Below are 16,596 nucleotides of genomic sequence, written 5' to 3'. Positions count from 1 at the left end.
CTCAGTGTTTCAACATCAACACCAGAAGCCATCTGAATACAGACAATGTTGTTTCTGTTACCCTGCAACTTGAAAAGACAAATCCCACTTACTCATATCATGGTAGACGGAGGTCGCTTCTTTTGTCAAGAACAAAGGTGGTTTCCGTGGTGACATAATCTCAATTTTCATAAGTTCTTCACAACAATGTTTCCACTGGCCTGAGAGAGAAAATAGAACAATGACTGGAACTTAAACACTTCAGCTTGAAAAAAATTGAAGTTAGATTGTGTTAGGAAACTATGTCCAAAGTAACACTAAACAGTAAGTGTTTACCTTCTGTTTAGCAGGAATGCTCAGGATACATTTGCATTTTCAACTCTGTACTCATTCTAACTCTTAGCACAAAGGTCGTAGATACTATCTTTAGTTAAGGCATCCCAGCACTACTGTTGAACTACGAAGGTTAAATATCACAATTTGCCATCAAATCCCCAAACACAGTATAAATTCATTAAAAAAAAAAAAAAAAAAAATAAGGTTAGGGATGCTTCAGGAAGTTATAGGGGACAACGTCCAATGTGCTGCAAGCTGGATGTTCTACAGCTATGTTACAACGTAACAGAAAGTTCTGTCTTCAATGGAGGGTAACTTGCTTTTTATCCCCTAGCAGACAAGGAAACCTCTTTCTCTATTAATAGATTTTGACCTTAAGGAAAACAAGGCACAGTAAAATTACTTTGTTCATACCAATCATTCCAAGTTTTCTGAGCACATTAATTTTAAGAGAATTTTAGAACCAGGGAAGAAAAAAGGCATTTAAATGCCAAGTGACCCATTTTTTCTAAACCTAAGGAAAATGTCTCAAAAAATCCATGAGTATTCTATCTATAATGAATAAGAAGTAGTTCTTTTACCCCACTCCACAGCTAATTTAAAGAGGATGCCCTAGTTTTTGCTTAGTGTGTTTCTTTAATTGATAGAGCCTTTTCTCATTGTAAATCAGAGCTAAAAAGGACGAGAAATACAAACTACAATACCTAGTTTCCGCAGCCTCAATTCACTGATTTTATTGGTGTGGCCTCTGACTGAACACTGATATTTCATTAATTGACCTGGTTCTGTTTTCTGACCTGATGAAAATGACTATCAGGAACCAACTATACCTTGTCAATGGCAATGTAACTACTGACAGTTGCTCTCTACTCTTAATAAACCTGTGAGTCAAACTACTAAAGCAGGGGAAAAAGATGAATGGAGATTAATCTATATAGTTCTTATAATAAATATTGGGTGTTAAACAAGCAACACAGTATACTACTTCAATACCATTTCACTGATTTACACCAATAAATGAGTTTCTTCTCTCCTGTAGGAACAGTGTTGTTCCAGAGGTTAGCCAAAGGGTTGGGGTATCGATTTATCATCTCATTTATATAATCTGTTAAGGCCTCTGGCACATTTTACACCAGGATCTAGTAAGAAGCGTGTAGTTGCATGACTGGATTAGAGTGTGTCTTGGTGAGCATATTCCTCTGTGACAAGGGGTACCAAAACCCAAGAATTACCAAGAGAATCAAGTAAATCCTAATGCAATAAATTACAATTTAATTAATCTGTAATACTGCCGGGCAAGGAAATCCCATAGACATGTGCCCGCTTGCAAGGGCTGCCTGAACCTGCATCCCAGCCAAGGCTCCAGTGAACCCAGCAGCCCCACCACGTCCCGCTGTCACTTCCCAGGCAAAGGTGGACTTTACAGCAGAGGCTGTGAGAATTTAGCAGTCCTCAAAAAATTATCTAGAACACTGCTGGACATAATCCGCTGCTGGCTGCTTGCAAAAACCCAGACTGAACACATGGACTTTGGTTTAGTCAAATATTTGCCTTCCAACAGCTTAGACCACCACCCAATATTATCCCAAAGAACATTTTTCTTCTAGTAGTTGCAAACAAAGGCTTATGAGGCAATTCCAATTCAAATTGTTCAAAGACCCCTTTGATGTTACATACCCCCCCAGTGGGCAGGCATGCTGCCAGCACTGCCTGCTTACTCACTCAGATCATAAAAGTGCTGCCAGAAAGCCTCCATCCACTTCTGAAGTTCTTCCCTACTGTCAGTAGCAAAAAGTTGCACCGAAGCCTCTCCAGACACGGGGTTGATAACGGAGAAGTTATTAGTTCTTCTCTTGGAGTCCTTTTCCACAGCTCGAACTCTGGTTTCCTAGGAACGACAAGTAATGAGTTACCGCCTCAGCTCCACTGTGGTATCACCTTCTGGCCAAGGACAGCGTAAGGGAGATACTGTTTGGCTTTCTATCTAATCCAGATTAATTTCCAATTAATAAAAAGAATGACTAATAACAGTATTTTCTAATACAATCATTAAAATGGCATAAAATATGAAAAACAAGGGAGTGGAGTACAATCATTGCAGTTTAGTTCTGAATTACAGAACATACGTTGTGTTTCCCCTCCCTCTGCCCTCACCAGCACATCTCACACTCCTCATTCTTCCCCACAGGAGTTTTGTGAATAATCCAAAATAACAGCGAGCAGCTGCTTTTCTCTGACTCTTCAGGGGGACAACCACATTGTTACAGCTACTATTTAGATCTCCTACCGTACTTCTGTGGGCCACTGGTTATGCAATGTATTCTAAACTTGTATCTATTTTATGTTCATCTTAGTGAATCAGGACATTCAGGGCTAATACTATAGTGACAGGAAATTTAAAAAGAAACTTACTAGTATACATTTAAAAGAGCATTTGTAGCAGCTACCCATACAGTTCCGACAGAACAAATTTCCAGCATTGGAAAGTATTTTGCTCCAATATAAAAAAAAAAAAATCCTACCTGTATTTTCAAAATAGACATTTTAGTTTTCCCTTATTAGGAAGAGCTACATAGAAACAATTAAAAATATACATGAGAAGTATATCATAAGTCTATCAAATTTCTTCAGCTAATGTTAGAAAGGTTCTCAGATTACACCGCAGCACTATTACAGCCAAGGTTTCCTCTCCTGTTCAGGGACATAGTTCAATTGATTTTTAATACCTAGACTAGATCCAGTGGTATTTTCATAGTATCTAGTTTCTTTGTTATGGCATTACTACAATAAAAAAAGCACTTACTCCTGAGTGATCCCCCCCCACCCTCCGCCATGGGTAAAATACTGAAAGATTTTAGGAAAAGTTGGACAAAACACAACTGAAAAAATTTCCACCCAGCACCCACAGCCAGGCTGCGTCCCAGCGTCCCCTCTGGATGGACAGCGGCCCTGACCGCAGCGGTGGCATCAGGCCATTCCTCAAAACACAGCGGAGACACATCAGCCCTGTTCCTTCTTACACAATTCAACCAAATGTCAAACATCTGCTAAAGATGTTAAACATACACCTACAGAAATTAAGTTTACACATGGGATCCCATGGGGATAAGCCTAGTTCTGATACTCAGAAAAAAACAAAAATTATTCTACAGAACATTCCCCGGATTTTAAATGCGTTACTGAAGTAACCATTTGAAATACCAACAGCTGCTTGTAGCATAGCTGATGGATATGCTCATTTAAATTCTTCTGTCTAAAAATAGGAGATGAAGTAATTCATCCATAAGTGCTCTATATCCCATTAACTCAGGTAACCATAGATACCAGCAAAAAATTAAATCAAATGGATTAACATTTGACAGGTAAGAACTTCAAGCATACCATACACACAGGTTTATTTAATGATATTTGCTGCAGGTTTTATCCCACAACTACGGTATTATTCAAAGGAGATAAATCCACAAGCAACGATCTAGATCTGATGCTTGAATATTTAAGGAGTGATACAAGATGCTATTACAGTAATGGGCTGATGAATTTACCAAGCTTGGGTGAATTATACTACATGCCCAGTTCCACTTCCCAAAAAAACCCACAGAAAAAACCCAAAACGAAAACAAACAAAACAGGAAAAAAAATAAAAAAGGAAAAAAAAAAACCACACACACACACGCACACACACAAAAAAAAAGCACCACCACAAGAATGAAAGTGTCTAAAGGTACCATGTTATAATAATGCTCATCATTTGGCTTACAGACAGCCGAATCAACTCTGTTACAACCCTTGTAAAAACCAGAACACCTGGTGGATTTGAATAGGAAAAACTGAGTTGATCTTGAACTCAAATGACTCCTCTGGGGAAGCTGAAGACAGTTTTACATCCTATATGTAAAAGATTGTTTTTTGAAGGTGGGGAAAGACTAAAAGAGAAAATAATAGGTTTGTTGTTTTTTTTTTTTTTAATGGAATGTAAATATGAACCTTCCTCTGTACTTTACCTCCAAAATAAAAAAAATCTCTTTGCCTGATAATACCTCTCTGGAAAGCTCATCTGTTAAGCTAAAAATAAAACAGAAACATGAAAGAAAAAAAAAAGAGAGAGAGAACTGTTTTATTGCTGAGGTGAGATAGTTTCCTGCTAAGCCAATCCTGACACACCGAGAAGCATTGGTTATAAAGATCATTTTAAGACATCAAAACAAATTACAGTTCTTGAGAGTAATATTGAATAACCTAGGATTTAGTTCTGTGTATCCATTTGAAGATTAAACAAACCAAATCACATATAGCAAACTTCTGTCATGTTTCTAGTACCAAAAAATAAACTAAGAAACAACAACACAACACTGTAAACAAAATACAGTCTGTTCATCTGCTGGTTTCTGCTGTAATGTTAATAATCTCCACAGGGTCTGTTTTAGGCAAGCAGGGAAATATGGTTAAATTTAAAAGTATGGCTTTCAAACACATTATTGGCCAAGACCAAATTCACCAGATCAGCTATGAATATTTCCTCCTTTCATCTTCATTGCTTTGTGTACTTGTATTAATGTAACATTCTTGTGGCCACTGGACGACAAGTACAATGTGTAAATATAATACGGAAAAACAATATTAGGTTTTCTATGTCATGCTAGCTATCTTTGGTGCAACGCAGCAGCTAAAAACCAGGAAGGGGAGACAGCATTGTATGACCAGCCAGCATTCTGTGGAGCACCAGGGAGCCATAAAGCGTCGTTTCCAAACCACTCAATTGAGCGTGTGTGTTACCAGGTCCAGCCTGTGGGATCTGGGTATTAGATCTGCTTCCCCTGCCCGCATCCACAAGCTCTTTCAAGCAATTGAGGACTAAATTGAGCAATGCTATGTGAGATACCAGACATTTGGAGGCACTTAACTAGTCTGTTCTTTTCCAAAATATTTTCACATGTATAAAGCTTTATCTGAGCCAACCAGTGGGACAACGTCCTTACTACAGAGAACATAGATATTTCCAGGGCTGCTCTAATTTCACCACTGCTGGAGCTCCCTGACACAGACAAAGAATATTTCTCTTATTGCTTGCTCCCTAAATGTTGGCATGGTCAAGAACTCCTATCAATATGCCTCTGCTCCCTGGTTCCCTGGAGATATGTATGGTTAATTCAAAGTGACATCCCAGAATTCCTCAAGCTGCAGGCACACATGGCACAGAAAAAAGTTTTAGAGTGTCTGACCAGGAGACAATAGAATATGTATTCCAAATACTGAGCAAATAACGTGAACCACTGGCGCATACACCAATTTGCTAAACTATCAGGTATAGGCAAGGCCTTTATTATTCATTTCGAACTAAAGAAAACTTGAAAAAAATTCAGGGACTGGCCCATGAGGAATATTTTGTGTTCAAATTGGATTCCAGCAAATTTTCTTCACTACAGAAAATATCATTTCTCTTTTCCTATTTAGTTGTGCAAGATAATATGTTATAATCACATTTAGCTGGAACAATAATAGTAGCACTTGCATAATAGGAACTGCAGAACCATTCTTGCTCAACAGCAGTAGCAGGGAAGTCATCTGAAGTTGAAGTAATGACTTTACTGGTCTTAATGGCTTCTTCAAGTCTCGATTCAAAGGGAACGGGAAATAAGGCTATCAGTGTGAATATTTTCCAGAGAGTTTCTCATAAATCCAAATGATTTCATTACTTTTCAGAAAGCATCTTTCAATTACACATAAAGGATCAGCTTCACATTACAAATGGAGAAGCCACATATGCAACTTGAATAGATTTTAGTTAGAATGTCCAGAGTTGATGTTCAACCTCAACTTGCATTTTGAAATTGCTGTTTCTATAACAACATGTACCAGAAAAGCCCATATGATTAGTTTGCTTTCATTTAATCAGTAAGAGAAATTTCATAACAAAAGAATAAAAAAATACCTGCAGGCATTAAGTTATTAAGTTACTTTTCAAGAGAAACTGTTTAAGTAGTAAAGTATTCAAATATGTTTTAAATTGTAATTTTTTTCTGGTTTCAATTTAAATCGAAGAAAGATTCACAGTCATATTCTCCAGCAGACTAACATTTGTGTAAAATGGTGTATGATACAAGATTTATATACCTTCTACATGTTAGCTTTAATGATACTCTGCAAATGTATGGACAGTCTCTCAGCAAAGGCTCAATAAGCTGGATTTTAGGTTTTACCCGTGTTGGTAACTCGGAAGAGTAAAAATACCTTAGTAGAATATGGTTATTTTAAAAGGAAAGACAAAACTAGGATATATACCAAATCAAAGACCTTCAAGGAAAGATACGAGATAGCCTGATAGATCATATTTTAAAATATTACGGTCACATTTTAGAATATGGATTTAGTCTTCTATAATTTCCCAAAGTTTACCATTTCTTAACTGATATTGTGAACAGTTGGAAAGCAGAATTATGGCAAAGGCTGACTAGTGCAATTAAAATTGACTGCAGAGGTAAGCAAGTAAAGCTGCCTAAATATATACCACAGTCTAAACATTTATTTCATGTAAATGTGTGAACAACTGGAAGAAAAAATGGCTTTGTTAAAAGATCCAGCACTAGCAGAAAGGTGTTTTTAAATAAGGAATCAATTTCAATCTTAGGTGACTAAAAAAAGAAGACCTAACACAAACAGGTCACATTGTTATACGTAGTTTAAATGTTTGTTTTATACACAAGTCTTGCTCTCAGTGAGAATGCAGTCCTATTTTCCAGAAACTTCAAAGACACCAAAAGCTGACAGTGCTGTTGTAAGCAGCAGTTCTTTGTTACTGTGTCTCCACACGTTCCCAGTCCCAGCCTTGCCCCTCTGTTGTACCAAACAAGTATTTGTGAAGCCATGTAGTGAACTAGATAAGAGAATTTATTAACGGAAACCGCAGCTGAAGCCAACCCTCCTCCTGCCCCCAAAACGAGCTCATTTTAACCCACATCAGTTTCCCTGGCCAACTCATCAGTCAGCTGCCCCAGTGCCTGCCCAGCACAGCGGTCTGAATGGGCGACCGGAGTGGGGAGAATGCTTCTCCAAGAATTAGAGCTGGCATTGGGCGTTCACAGCAGTACAGCACCGGCATCCAGATCGACTGGTGCTTAACACCGCTTCCAAATGTGCCTGTTCACTTATGTAAGATGAAGCCAGCTATGTCAATTGCAAATAACATTAAATTCCTCTGATCATCCTTGTGTCATATTAACTCTTGATGACTGCAGCAAAAACAGTTTTTGAAAGCATCTGTTCATGCTAATGCTTGCCATTCCAAAGGTCCTTCCAATAACATTCCTAAATTAAACACCTAAATATTATGTCAAATTAAATACTTAATGTTTCTTCAGCCAAACTAATATTTTCACTTTACATTTTAAACTCAGTCTTTCCAATGAGGGTTTGAAAAACAGCAATAATGTCATCCTAGAGAACAGAACTTCCAAAGTTACTGTGCCCTGTACAAAACCAGTATTAAGAAAAGCAGCTTATATTAAGGCACTAAAGTATTTTGAACTATTTTCCAGCTCTCCTTCTAATTAAGACTGTGGCCAAATAACACTCAACAACAAAAAAGCTTTTGTTAAAATTCCATCTTGCTGAGGACAAAAGTCTGCCAGAACATTGCTAAGGGACTCTAAGCAATACATTTCCAAGGACTGTCTTATGGAACTGTCATATAACAAGTTATCACTTTTCCTAAAGAAAAACATCTTCCTTTTTACTTCTATGTTAACCAGTCTAATGCAATAGAAGGAACTTATGTCCACAGCTAAGATATGTAATGTCCTTGCTTAGAAAATTCAGCAACTGCAAATTTCACAGGAGCATATCCCACCCACATGCTACCTATAAAGCATTCTGCATACCAGCAGCTTAGAGCCCAAATGACTGTAAGTATGTCTTAAAACAAAACCAACCTCCCTCAAAGTATACAAAGAACTCCTATACAACCAATTTTACCTTGTTGATAGAAACTGTCAATGCTGGCTCCAGTTTAGCCTCAATTTCTTCTGGCGAGTAATAACAAAAGAGCTTCCCACCTCTTAGTACGCAATACAGCCTCCTCCAGCGAGTGAGACTTCCTATCGTTTGCTAAGGGGAAGAAACAGTCAAAAATTGCCAAACAACGTACAAATTAAGAACATATTACAAGGTATATAAAGACCAGCCCTGTGTGATCAAAACTTAGACACACTGAATTCTTTCCTAAAACAAAGGCTTTCTGTTGCAGAACATTTCAGAGCCACTGATTGTTGAAATGTTAGCAATACTTTAAATGTCTTTAGGTGCTTTACAGTTTTCACAGATTTATTGCTGTGTGACATTAACAATACAGAATCTGCTTTCTCACACAGAAAGAAATCTAGAACTGATGTCTACCCTAAGAAAGAAACCACCTTTATTAGCTACAGTAAATACACAATAAGAGAAATAAAAATATAATCTCACTTTGGAAATACACTGTACATTCAACAAATGTCAAGCAAAGACATTTGTCTAGAATTTCCACTTTCTCAAATGAACTTTCTGAACAGCTTTCATAAACGCATTATAGTTTCGCAACCAGTCCAAAGCCTGTAATTTAGCACTCCTGACAAATGACCCAGCCCCTCTGGCCTCCTGCTATCACCCTCTCGTTTGCCTAGTTGTGCAATGAACCAAAATAGAGAAGTAAACTGAGTTTGAATGAATCATTTTTGAAGGGAGAGCTTAAATATGGCTCAGTTCACCAGTCAGATTCACCATGCTGTGATATGAACTCCGGTGCCAGCACAACAGGAGGCATGGTCAGGATGAGAGCCACAGCATTATTAGGATTGCTGCCGTCAAGCACCAGCCTAAACCAGCTCTGAAATGACAACTACACTTGATCTTTATGTAACAGCCTAAAAAACTTTATTGATAAACATGACGAGGAAACATTTATTTCTTCACACTTAGCCACTGAAGATACTGTTTGGAAATGCAGCTGTGAGACAGAATTTTCCCCTTGCTCTAGGTAGAACAGGTGAAAAATAACAGTTTTCAATAAACCACTTCAGGTTAAAGCAAACGTTTTAAAAATTGACTCTCCGTGACTGCCATTAACAGAAGAGGATGTAAAGGTCTTCTTACCTGCTGATTAAGAAATCCTGCCATCATATCCCTAGCCATGCAGGAAGGCTGAGCAACGAAACGGCAACACATATTTCCGTACAGGGGGAGCCAAAAAGAGGATTCCTCTGGGGGAAAAGCCCAGGCAAAAGAAAGATGAACACTTAGTTCCAAACATTTGCCCTAAATGTATATTTTAGCTTTCTACATCAATTTTTACATTAAGATCATTAATGTAAATAAGCATTTTTTGTATCTAAATAAAGATATTTCATCCTCTAGGATTAGACTAAAATTGATTTTTAGTCTTCAGTAAGCTACTTGTATTAAAAAAAATAATTTCCAGAAGAATTTCAAGTAAAAATGGACATGTTCTGCAAAACCAAGTTGTTCTTACATAAAATATAGCTCTAAATCTCACTTCACAACTAGAAACATTTTGAAAGATAAGTACACTGGTCGTCTCGTCTAAGTAGGATCCCTGAGCCCATCCCATCACGGCACACAGCTACGTTTACACATAAGCACTTCGTTTCAGATTGTTTTATTAATGCTTAGAATTTGTATCTACTCCTTTCTTTAGCACTAGAAGAACATTTAGAATTTGAAGGAGTTTTTAACAAATTGCAATATCCCTCCTCGTTCAGCTCCGTTGTGCAATAGGCTCTCTCTTCTGTAATTAGAAGCAGGTAATACAACATTCCATTGACATGACTCTGTCTTCGGTCATGTTTTAGAAATGCTTGTAATGAACAAAAACATCCAGGTATGTCATTTCTCACCAGACTAAATTATGTAAATTATGACAGAAAAAGGAATTTGAAGAAAGAGTATCATAAAATACTAATAAAGAAGCGCTTACAAATATCAAAGATACTCAGAATTATTCATCTGACCCTTCAAGAAACAAATGCCCCATAAATCTTCAAATCTCTACTTATTCAGAATTAATGAAGTGTAAAGAATGAAATTTTCTTTGAGGTCAAGTTTACCCAAGTAAAAAATAAAGTTCCCAGAAGCTATGGTGAAAGTCCCATGTCTGAAGTTAACAATTAGAGAGTGGCTTATGGAAGGGGCTCTACTTTCAGCAAATGCTGGATGAAGTATCCAAAATTGTGCTCTTGCTACTTAAAGCATTACCTTCCATTGCAGCATAATCATAGTCCCTGTATTGGCATCTAGGTTGACTGCTGCCAGCTTGTGCTGTCCCAGACCTGAAGTACAGCGACCAAGGCAAACTGCAAGCACACGTGCTTATGTCTTGAGTTAAATCTGGGCCTGAAACAACCTTGCTGAACTGAAGTTATTTTTCTACTTTCCTTCTGACTGCAGAGGGAAAAAGCTGTTCTTCATTCTGATGCCCTTCCTTGGCTGCGAGGAAGGGGAAATAATTTGTATATAGCTACAACTCACATAAGACCGAGATGCAAACGACAGAATAAGCTCCCAAAAGAATTAAATTTTCATCTGGACTTGAAATTTTACTCAACTTATAGTTTATTCAGCTGTGTACAGATGCCTGGTTTAGAGCTGTTAAATATTTTATTAAAGTTGTTCTGTATTAAGTATCAAGAAAAATAATCTCTTTAAGCTCTTTAGTTTACAAGAAAGAGAAATGCAAAATGTTACTGGTTTTTTATTTCCTTAAATTGGTACCACATGTACTTACCATTTCCTACAATGGTAAGGTTGTGAGTCCTGAAATTGTCCTCGGCACTCTCCAGCCCCAAAGTGGTATATGCCAGCAAACTGTATCTTGCTCCACTGAATGTGAAAGAAAAGGCACGTTTAAGACATTTCTGCTTCACGTTGCTCAGGCAGTCATTAAAGGGAGTGTAGACGTGCCTGAGATAACACATTTGGGTACATGGGAACGCCAAGGTGCAAGGCAGCAGCTGTTAGTGACTACAGATTGCCACCCCCCAGCTTTTATTCCTAAGCTTAAATCAAATACATTTGGTAATAGGTTCAAAAAAATCTATAGTTAATAGAACGACTGATGACAAACTTCATCTGAAAATACACGTTAAAAATTAAAGGCTTTATACTGCTCCTCCATGTTGCTCTGCTATTTTGCTTTGACTGTGTAGACTACACTGTTTATAAAACAGTTGTTTATATACGTATTTTTTTAATAGTATCTGATAGCTTGATTCTTCGCACGCATAAATCTGTGCAGAAATCCTAGAGTCAGCTTTGTAGCATAAAGGACTCTCTTTTGTTGTGCTTATATGTTTCAGAATCTTATATCTTTGTTTTGGATTTTGCCTAGGGGAAAAAAAAAAAAAACACATTTACAATTCAGCACAGTGCACATGGAATGCAATTCTTGGAATAAACTAGTATAAATTTGGTACATGTTTAACCTTTTCCCTCAAATACTCTTCAGACCAAGTAACAGATTTACAGTCCAGCAATGCAGTAAGAATTCCACCTGGCTAACGGCAGTTTAAACAAAGTTCACAAGAAAACAAATCCCTCAATATCACTAACTACTCTCCTTAACAGGATCTAGCAAAAGATCCTTACAATATCTTCAACAGCTCATAAGATAGCTTAGTGGTGTAAAAGGTGAGAAGATACTACTGAACTAACATCAGTAAAAAAGTTTTCTATTATAATATTTTTCAAAAGTTATTTTTTCTAATAGCACAGTGGGAACATAGCTCTGCAGAGGAACAAGAGGGATGCATACCTAGCCCTAACCTTAACAAAAGAGGAGGAAGAGAAAAAGTAGCAAGTTTGTCAGCAGGGAGGTCTGTTACACATCTATCTCGAGGGAATAAAGAGAAAACTAAATATAACATTCTGGGCAAAAAAAACCACTGCTATGAAACATTTCAAGAGAGCAATATGAACAGAAACTCATCACCATGTGTATATATTCCCTGCTAGACTGTTCCCTAACAAAAGATTCTCCACTGATTATGTTTTGCCATGGAGTTGATCAATACACTACCATTCTAGCTAAACTGTACCGAAAAGTTCAGTTTCTTCTCACAGATAAAACTTCTGTGCTGATTTTAGTTTTTTTCTAAAGCATGACTAATTACCACAACAACCTTGCCAAAAAAAATAGCTACTTCACTTTTAAAATATGCTTCACAGTAACATTTTCGTTCAAAAATATAACAGTCATTCCTTTCAGCCAGCTGCAATGTAATTTAGAAAAGTTTTATCTGCAAATATTTTTCAAATTTAACTGGCTAATCAGGATTGTTGACTACAGTTCGCCTCTACATTTCACAGAATTAGCTAGCTGCCTTAAATGGCAGTTTCTTTGTATAACAAAGAATAATCTGCCTGCTGCATCTCATTTGGTACTTTGCATATCTATAGTCTTTTTCCGTGTAATAACTTTATTTAAAAAAAATCAGCTTGTCTCCACAACATGCCGGTGGCAAAGGCTCGTTGTTAAATCTGTTTACTGATCAAGAGACAGAGGCACCCAAGTTGCCACACAGACACTGGCGTGGGAAGGTGTAACAACATCACCCTTTCCATCGATGCATATTAATGAACACATCCCAGATTCCAGAATCTGTTCTTGAGTATTAATCCCAGTGTTAGAAATCCCAACTTTAGTTCACTCATCCAGATACAGAGAGTGGAAGATTCGTGAGTCAAAAAAACCCCAAAAAACAAATGATCAGCTAATATGCTTACTTTTCAATCAGATCTTAAGTAATAGAAGGCAAAAACAAATACAATCTTCAGGTACGAAAAAGAACCCAGCTGTAAAAGTGAGGGTGTTAGATGAGACGATGTCCTTCTCACACAACATCACTATGAATTTGCCAAGGCAAACACAGGACACTGAAGCCGTGCCCCAGCCCAGTGAAGGACAATGCATTAAAGGAAACAACAACAAGTCCATGTGTAGGCCAGCTCTGCAAGTGAATAAATGTGCTCTTCAGGGAGTCTGTCCAACGTTTTATCCAAAGAGCAACCTAATTGCTCTGGAATTCAATAGTATAACTGCACTAAACATCTTCCTTCTACGACAAATGTAAAAAGAAAAAAATATTAAGCTAGCATAGAAAAATTAAGCCGGCAAAAGACTATACAGAAATGAAAAGAGGGATAATTAAGAGTAGAGAGAGTATCAGTAGTATAACTGAAGTTAACCAACCTAAGCAACCATTCAAAGCACTTTGTCACTAAGCTTTTGCAAGAAGTTACAAGGCTGTCAGTTTCCTCGCTAACCAGAGAGATTTCTAAGCCAAGAATTTGACACAGAGGGATCACAGAGTTTTTGGAAAACGGAGAACTTCGCCCATGTGTGCTCTGAATAGAAAAAGGCCTGTATGAAATCTACAGAGAAAAGGTGTTCACAGAATACAGAAAGTTCCCTTTTTTGGTGCAGTTTAATTTCTCCTGCTGGGCTGGTAAAACTCTCTGGGAATACTTGAAAGATCTCTTGTAATCTTGCAATCTCTTTCCCTTTTTAAGGGCTACATACCAAGGTCCTAATAACATAAATCCTAAGGGGAGCCTATTAGAACAAAATTGACAACTTATTTTCTGCCTATAATAACCTATTTCTTTCCAAGACACTTTTTTAATCACCTAGCAAAGTCGTCATCGAACACATCATTTATTTAACTCCTTTAAGAAAGTAACAGTCACTGTGAGATAGTTATTTACAGTAGAAACAACAAACTTCAAGACGGAGGAGAGCAAAATACAATCACAATTGAGAAACCAAAAGTAAAACCCAAGGGAGGAGGTGGCTGTTTGGGTTGTCTACTGACGCTTCTTCCTCAAAAGACAGGCAATCTATATTCAAGTGAGTATGGCCGGCAAATAAACCAGTGGTTAGATCTGAATGAAGCAAACTGTGCCTAATGACAGTGTGTCATCGCCCAAGTGCAGCTTGTGCAAAGCGCATCCGCTGGAGATGCTGCAGATTGAAAGGTACACTGTCATTAGGTGCAACACGCTGGATCTCTTGGATGTTTATTTCTGATTGGAACAGTAATATCGGTATGCAGTAATATCAGTTTGACAAAGATAGAATATGCTTGAATGTTTCTATTTAAAACCCAGGCAAACAGATATATGACGCCAGACTAAAACTACTCTCAACACCTGGAAAGAATTTGGCATTGATTCTTTACAGTTCAGCCACCTAAATAAATAAATAAATAAATAAATAAATAAATAAAATAAGTAATTCCTTTAAAAAACTGTTTTCTTTAAAAAAAAAAAATCAATATCATTAGTATTTACAATTTAGGTACTTGGTCTGCTTAAATCCCAATGCAATTAGAGTAGCTGGGAAATATTAGCAGGCAGTTAACTTCATTAAAAAATGCATGAAAGACTTAAGATCATTTTTAAAAGGAAACAGGTAAATTACTGGGAGCAGCACTTATTTATATGGACACTGAAAACCAGCAAGTCATTTTAAAATGTTCTGTGCTGAAGTCAATTAAGAAAATTCCTGTTAAGCAGCTTGTAACTGTAAAGTGCCTTTGACAATCCAAAAATTTACCAAAAAGCCAGCAAGTGAAATGGTCCCCACGTGCACAGCATGTACCCCAGGTCAGCTTCATTAGGGGAGAGGCTACAAGGGAGGTTTCTCCTTTCTATCTACCACACTTCTTTATATCACACAATTTGTAACTTTTAGACGCGTCTACCTGTCTGCCAAGCATGAGCAACGCTGGCTGGGTACAAAAATAAGGTGGGGGAGGAATAAATGGGAGAGGGGAGAAGGAGAGGTGGGTGGACAGAGGGACACCGACAGACTGATCACACAAGCTTGATTTCCCCCAGAGATGAAACTAAAAATACTACAGAGTTTGCAAATAACAGTGGATTTACCAGCTAGCTGTCTAGCAGAAAGATAAAGCCTGCTCATGTGTTTCAGATCAGAACCAGGCCCCAGGGCTGAGTGACATCGCTGGAATTCACACCTACTTTCTCATTTCCTATTTAAAATGTAAATTTTTTTTCCCTCGTGTAAGTACAGAAATAATCACTTTCTTGGAAATTTTCCATAAATTTACAATATATTTGCCTTATTTCTATTTTAAAAAATATAAAACCAGAATACCAATATATAGGGCTTACTGGATGACAAGGTCAGGGGGCAAAAGGGACTCGGTGCTGTCTTCTTCCAGCTCAGCTTTGAGTTTCTTCCCTGTAGCTTTGCTGAGGGATGTTTTAAGCTTCTTTGCTAGTTTCTTAGGAGTGTTTGTTACACATAAAGGCTCCTCTGTACAGCAACTATACACTTCAACCTTCACCTGGAAATCTGGTCTTGCTTCATCACTGAAGGGGGGGAGGAGAAAATTTCAGAGCATTTGTTAATAAACTTGAGCATGCAGCCAAGGAATGCTACTGTTACTATACATATTAAATAACATACATTTCTAATCAAGAGAAGCAATGCCATCAGATTCAGGCAAAGACATACATTAATAGCGAATTAAAGACTGGAGTACATAGCAGTAATCTAGTGTTGAAGTCATGGGATAGATGTTATAATTAACCATAAACAATTGTAAACAGGAAATTTGATGTTTAGGTGAAAACTGGGGAAAAAAAAATGTTATGGAAATACATAGGCAAGACATCCAAACACACTTAAATCTGCCCTCTACTGTTATGCAAAAATCACATGTTGAAAACCTATCCATGCCTATGGTCCTAAATCAGAGTGAACTGTTTCACAGTTACCTTAGTCATACCCCATCCCTTTCACATGACTGAAAAAATCCTGTCTCATAACCAACAAAAATTGCCATTCACAACTTAACTACCTACTGCTGTGTTCTTCTGTCCGCAGCCTGTGCTCTCTGTTTTCACTTCTACTGATTCTCATATTCTCAAGCTTCACCATCAAAACAGAAGCCTGACCTCACCTTCCAGATACAAATCATGTCATTACACATATGCCCATAACAAAATTAGCCCAAAGGCTTTTATAAAAAGTCTTTCTTTATCTCACGGGATACAAGGCAAATTAGAGTGTCTTTTCTGCTTTTGTTGCGGTATTTCACAGAAAATTATAATGGTCAAGTCTTCTATCTTAGAAGAATCAGATTTAAATCTTTGCCCCACTCTTAACTTTAACAGGTGGTTAGGAGAGTTTAAAATCTGATTTAAAGATCCACTCTCAATCACACAGTTTTCAGGAGCTCGATTTAAAGTTTTCAGTAGTTCTAGCTT

The 16,596-nt window shown here is 37.5% G+C and overlaps 1 protein-coding gene across 1 annotated transcript in view; it reads right to left on the bottom strand.

The window, feature by feature from the left end:
- Positions 1 to 16,596, bottom strand: part of RTKN2 (rhotekin 2) — a 35,206-nt gene that overhangs the window by 6,500 nt on the left and 12,110 nt on the right. Inside the window, exons 6-11 of the mRNA XM_082053110.1 lie at positions 15,496 to 15,696; positions 11,087 to 11,181; positions 9,439 to 9,545; positions 8,284 to 8,415; positions 2,038 to 2,203; positions 93 to 200 (exon numbers count right to left, since the gene is read on the bottom strand). Of these exons, the coding sequence (XP_081909236.1) occupies positions 93 to 200; positions 2,038 to 2,203; positions 8,284 to 8,415; positions 9,439 to 9,545; positions 11,087 to 11,181; positions 15,496 to 15,696 (809 nt within the window). The remainder of the gene's footprint in view (positions 1 to 92; positions 201 to 2,037; positions 2,204 to 8,283; positions 8,416 to 9,438; positions 9,546 to 11,086; positions 11,182 to 15,495; positions 15,697 to 16,596) is intronic.

Source organism: Streptopelia decaocto (assembly GCF_964273445.1).
Source record: "Streptopelia decaocto genome assembly, chromosome: 5".
In the NCBI taxonomy this organism is placed as follows: Eukaryota; Metazoa; Chordata; class Aves; order Columbiformes; family Columbidae; genus Streptopelia; species Streptopelia decaocto.
The sequence above is the reverse complement of the archived record's forward strand: the minus strand, read 5'-3'. Positions and strand labels throughout refer to the sequence as shown.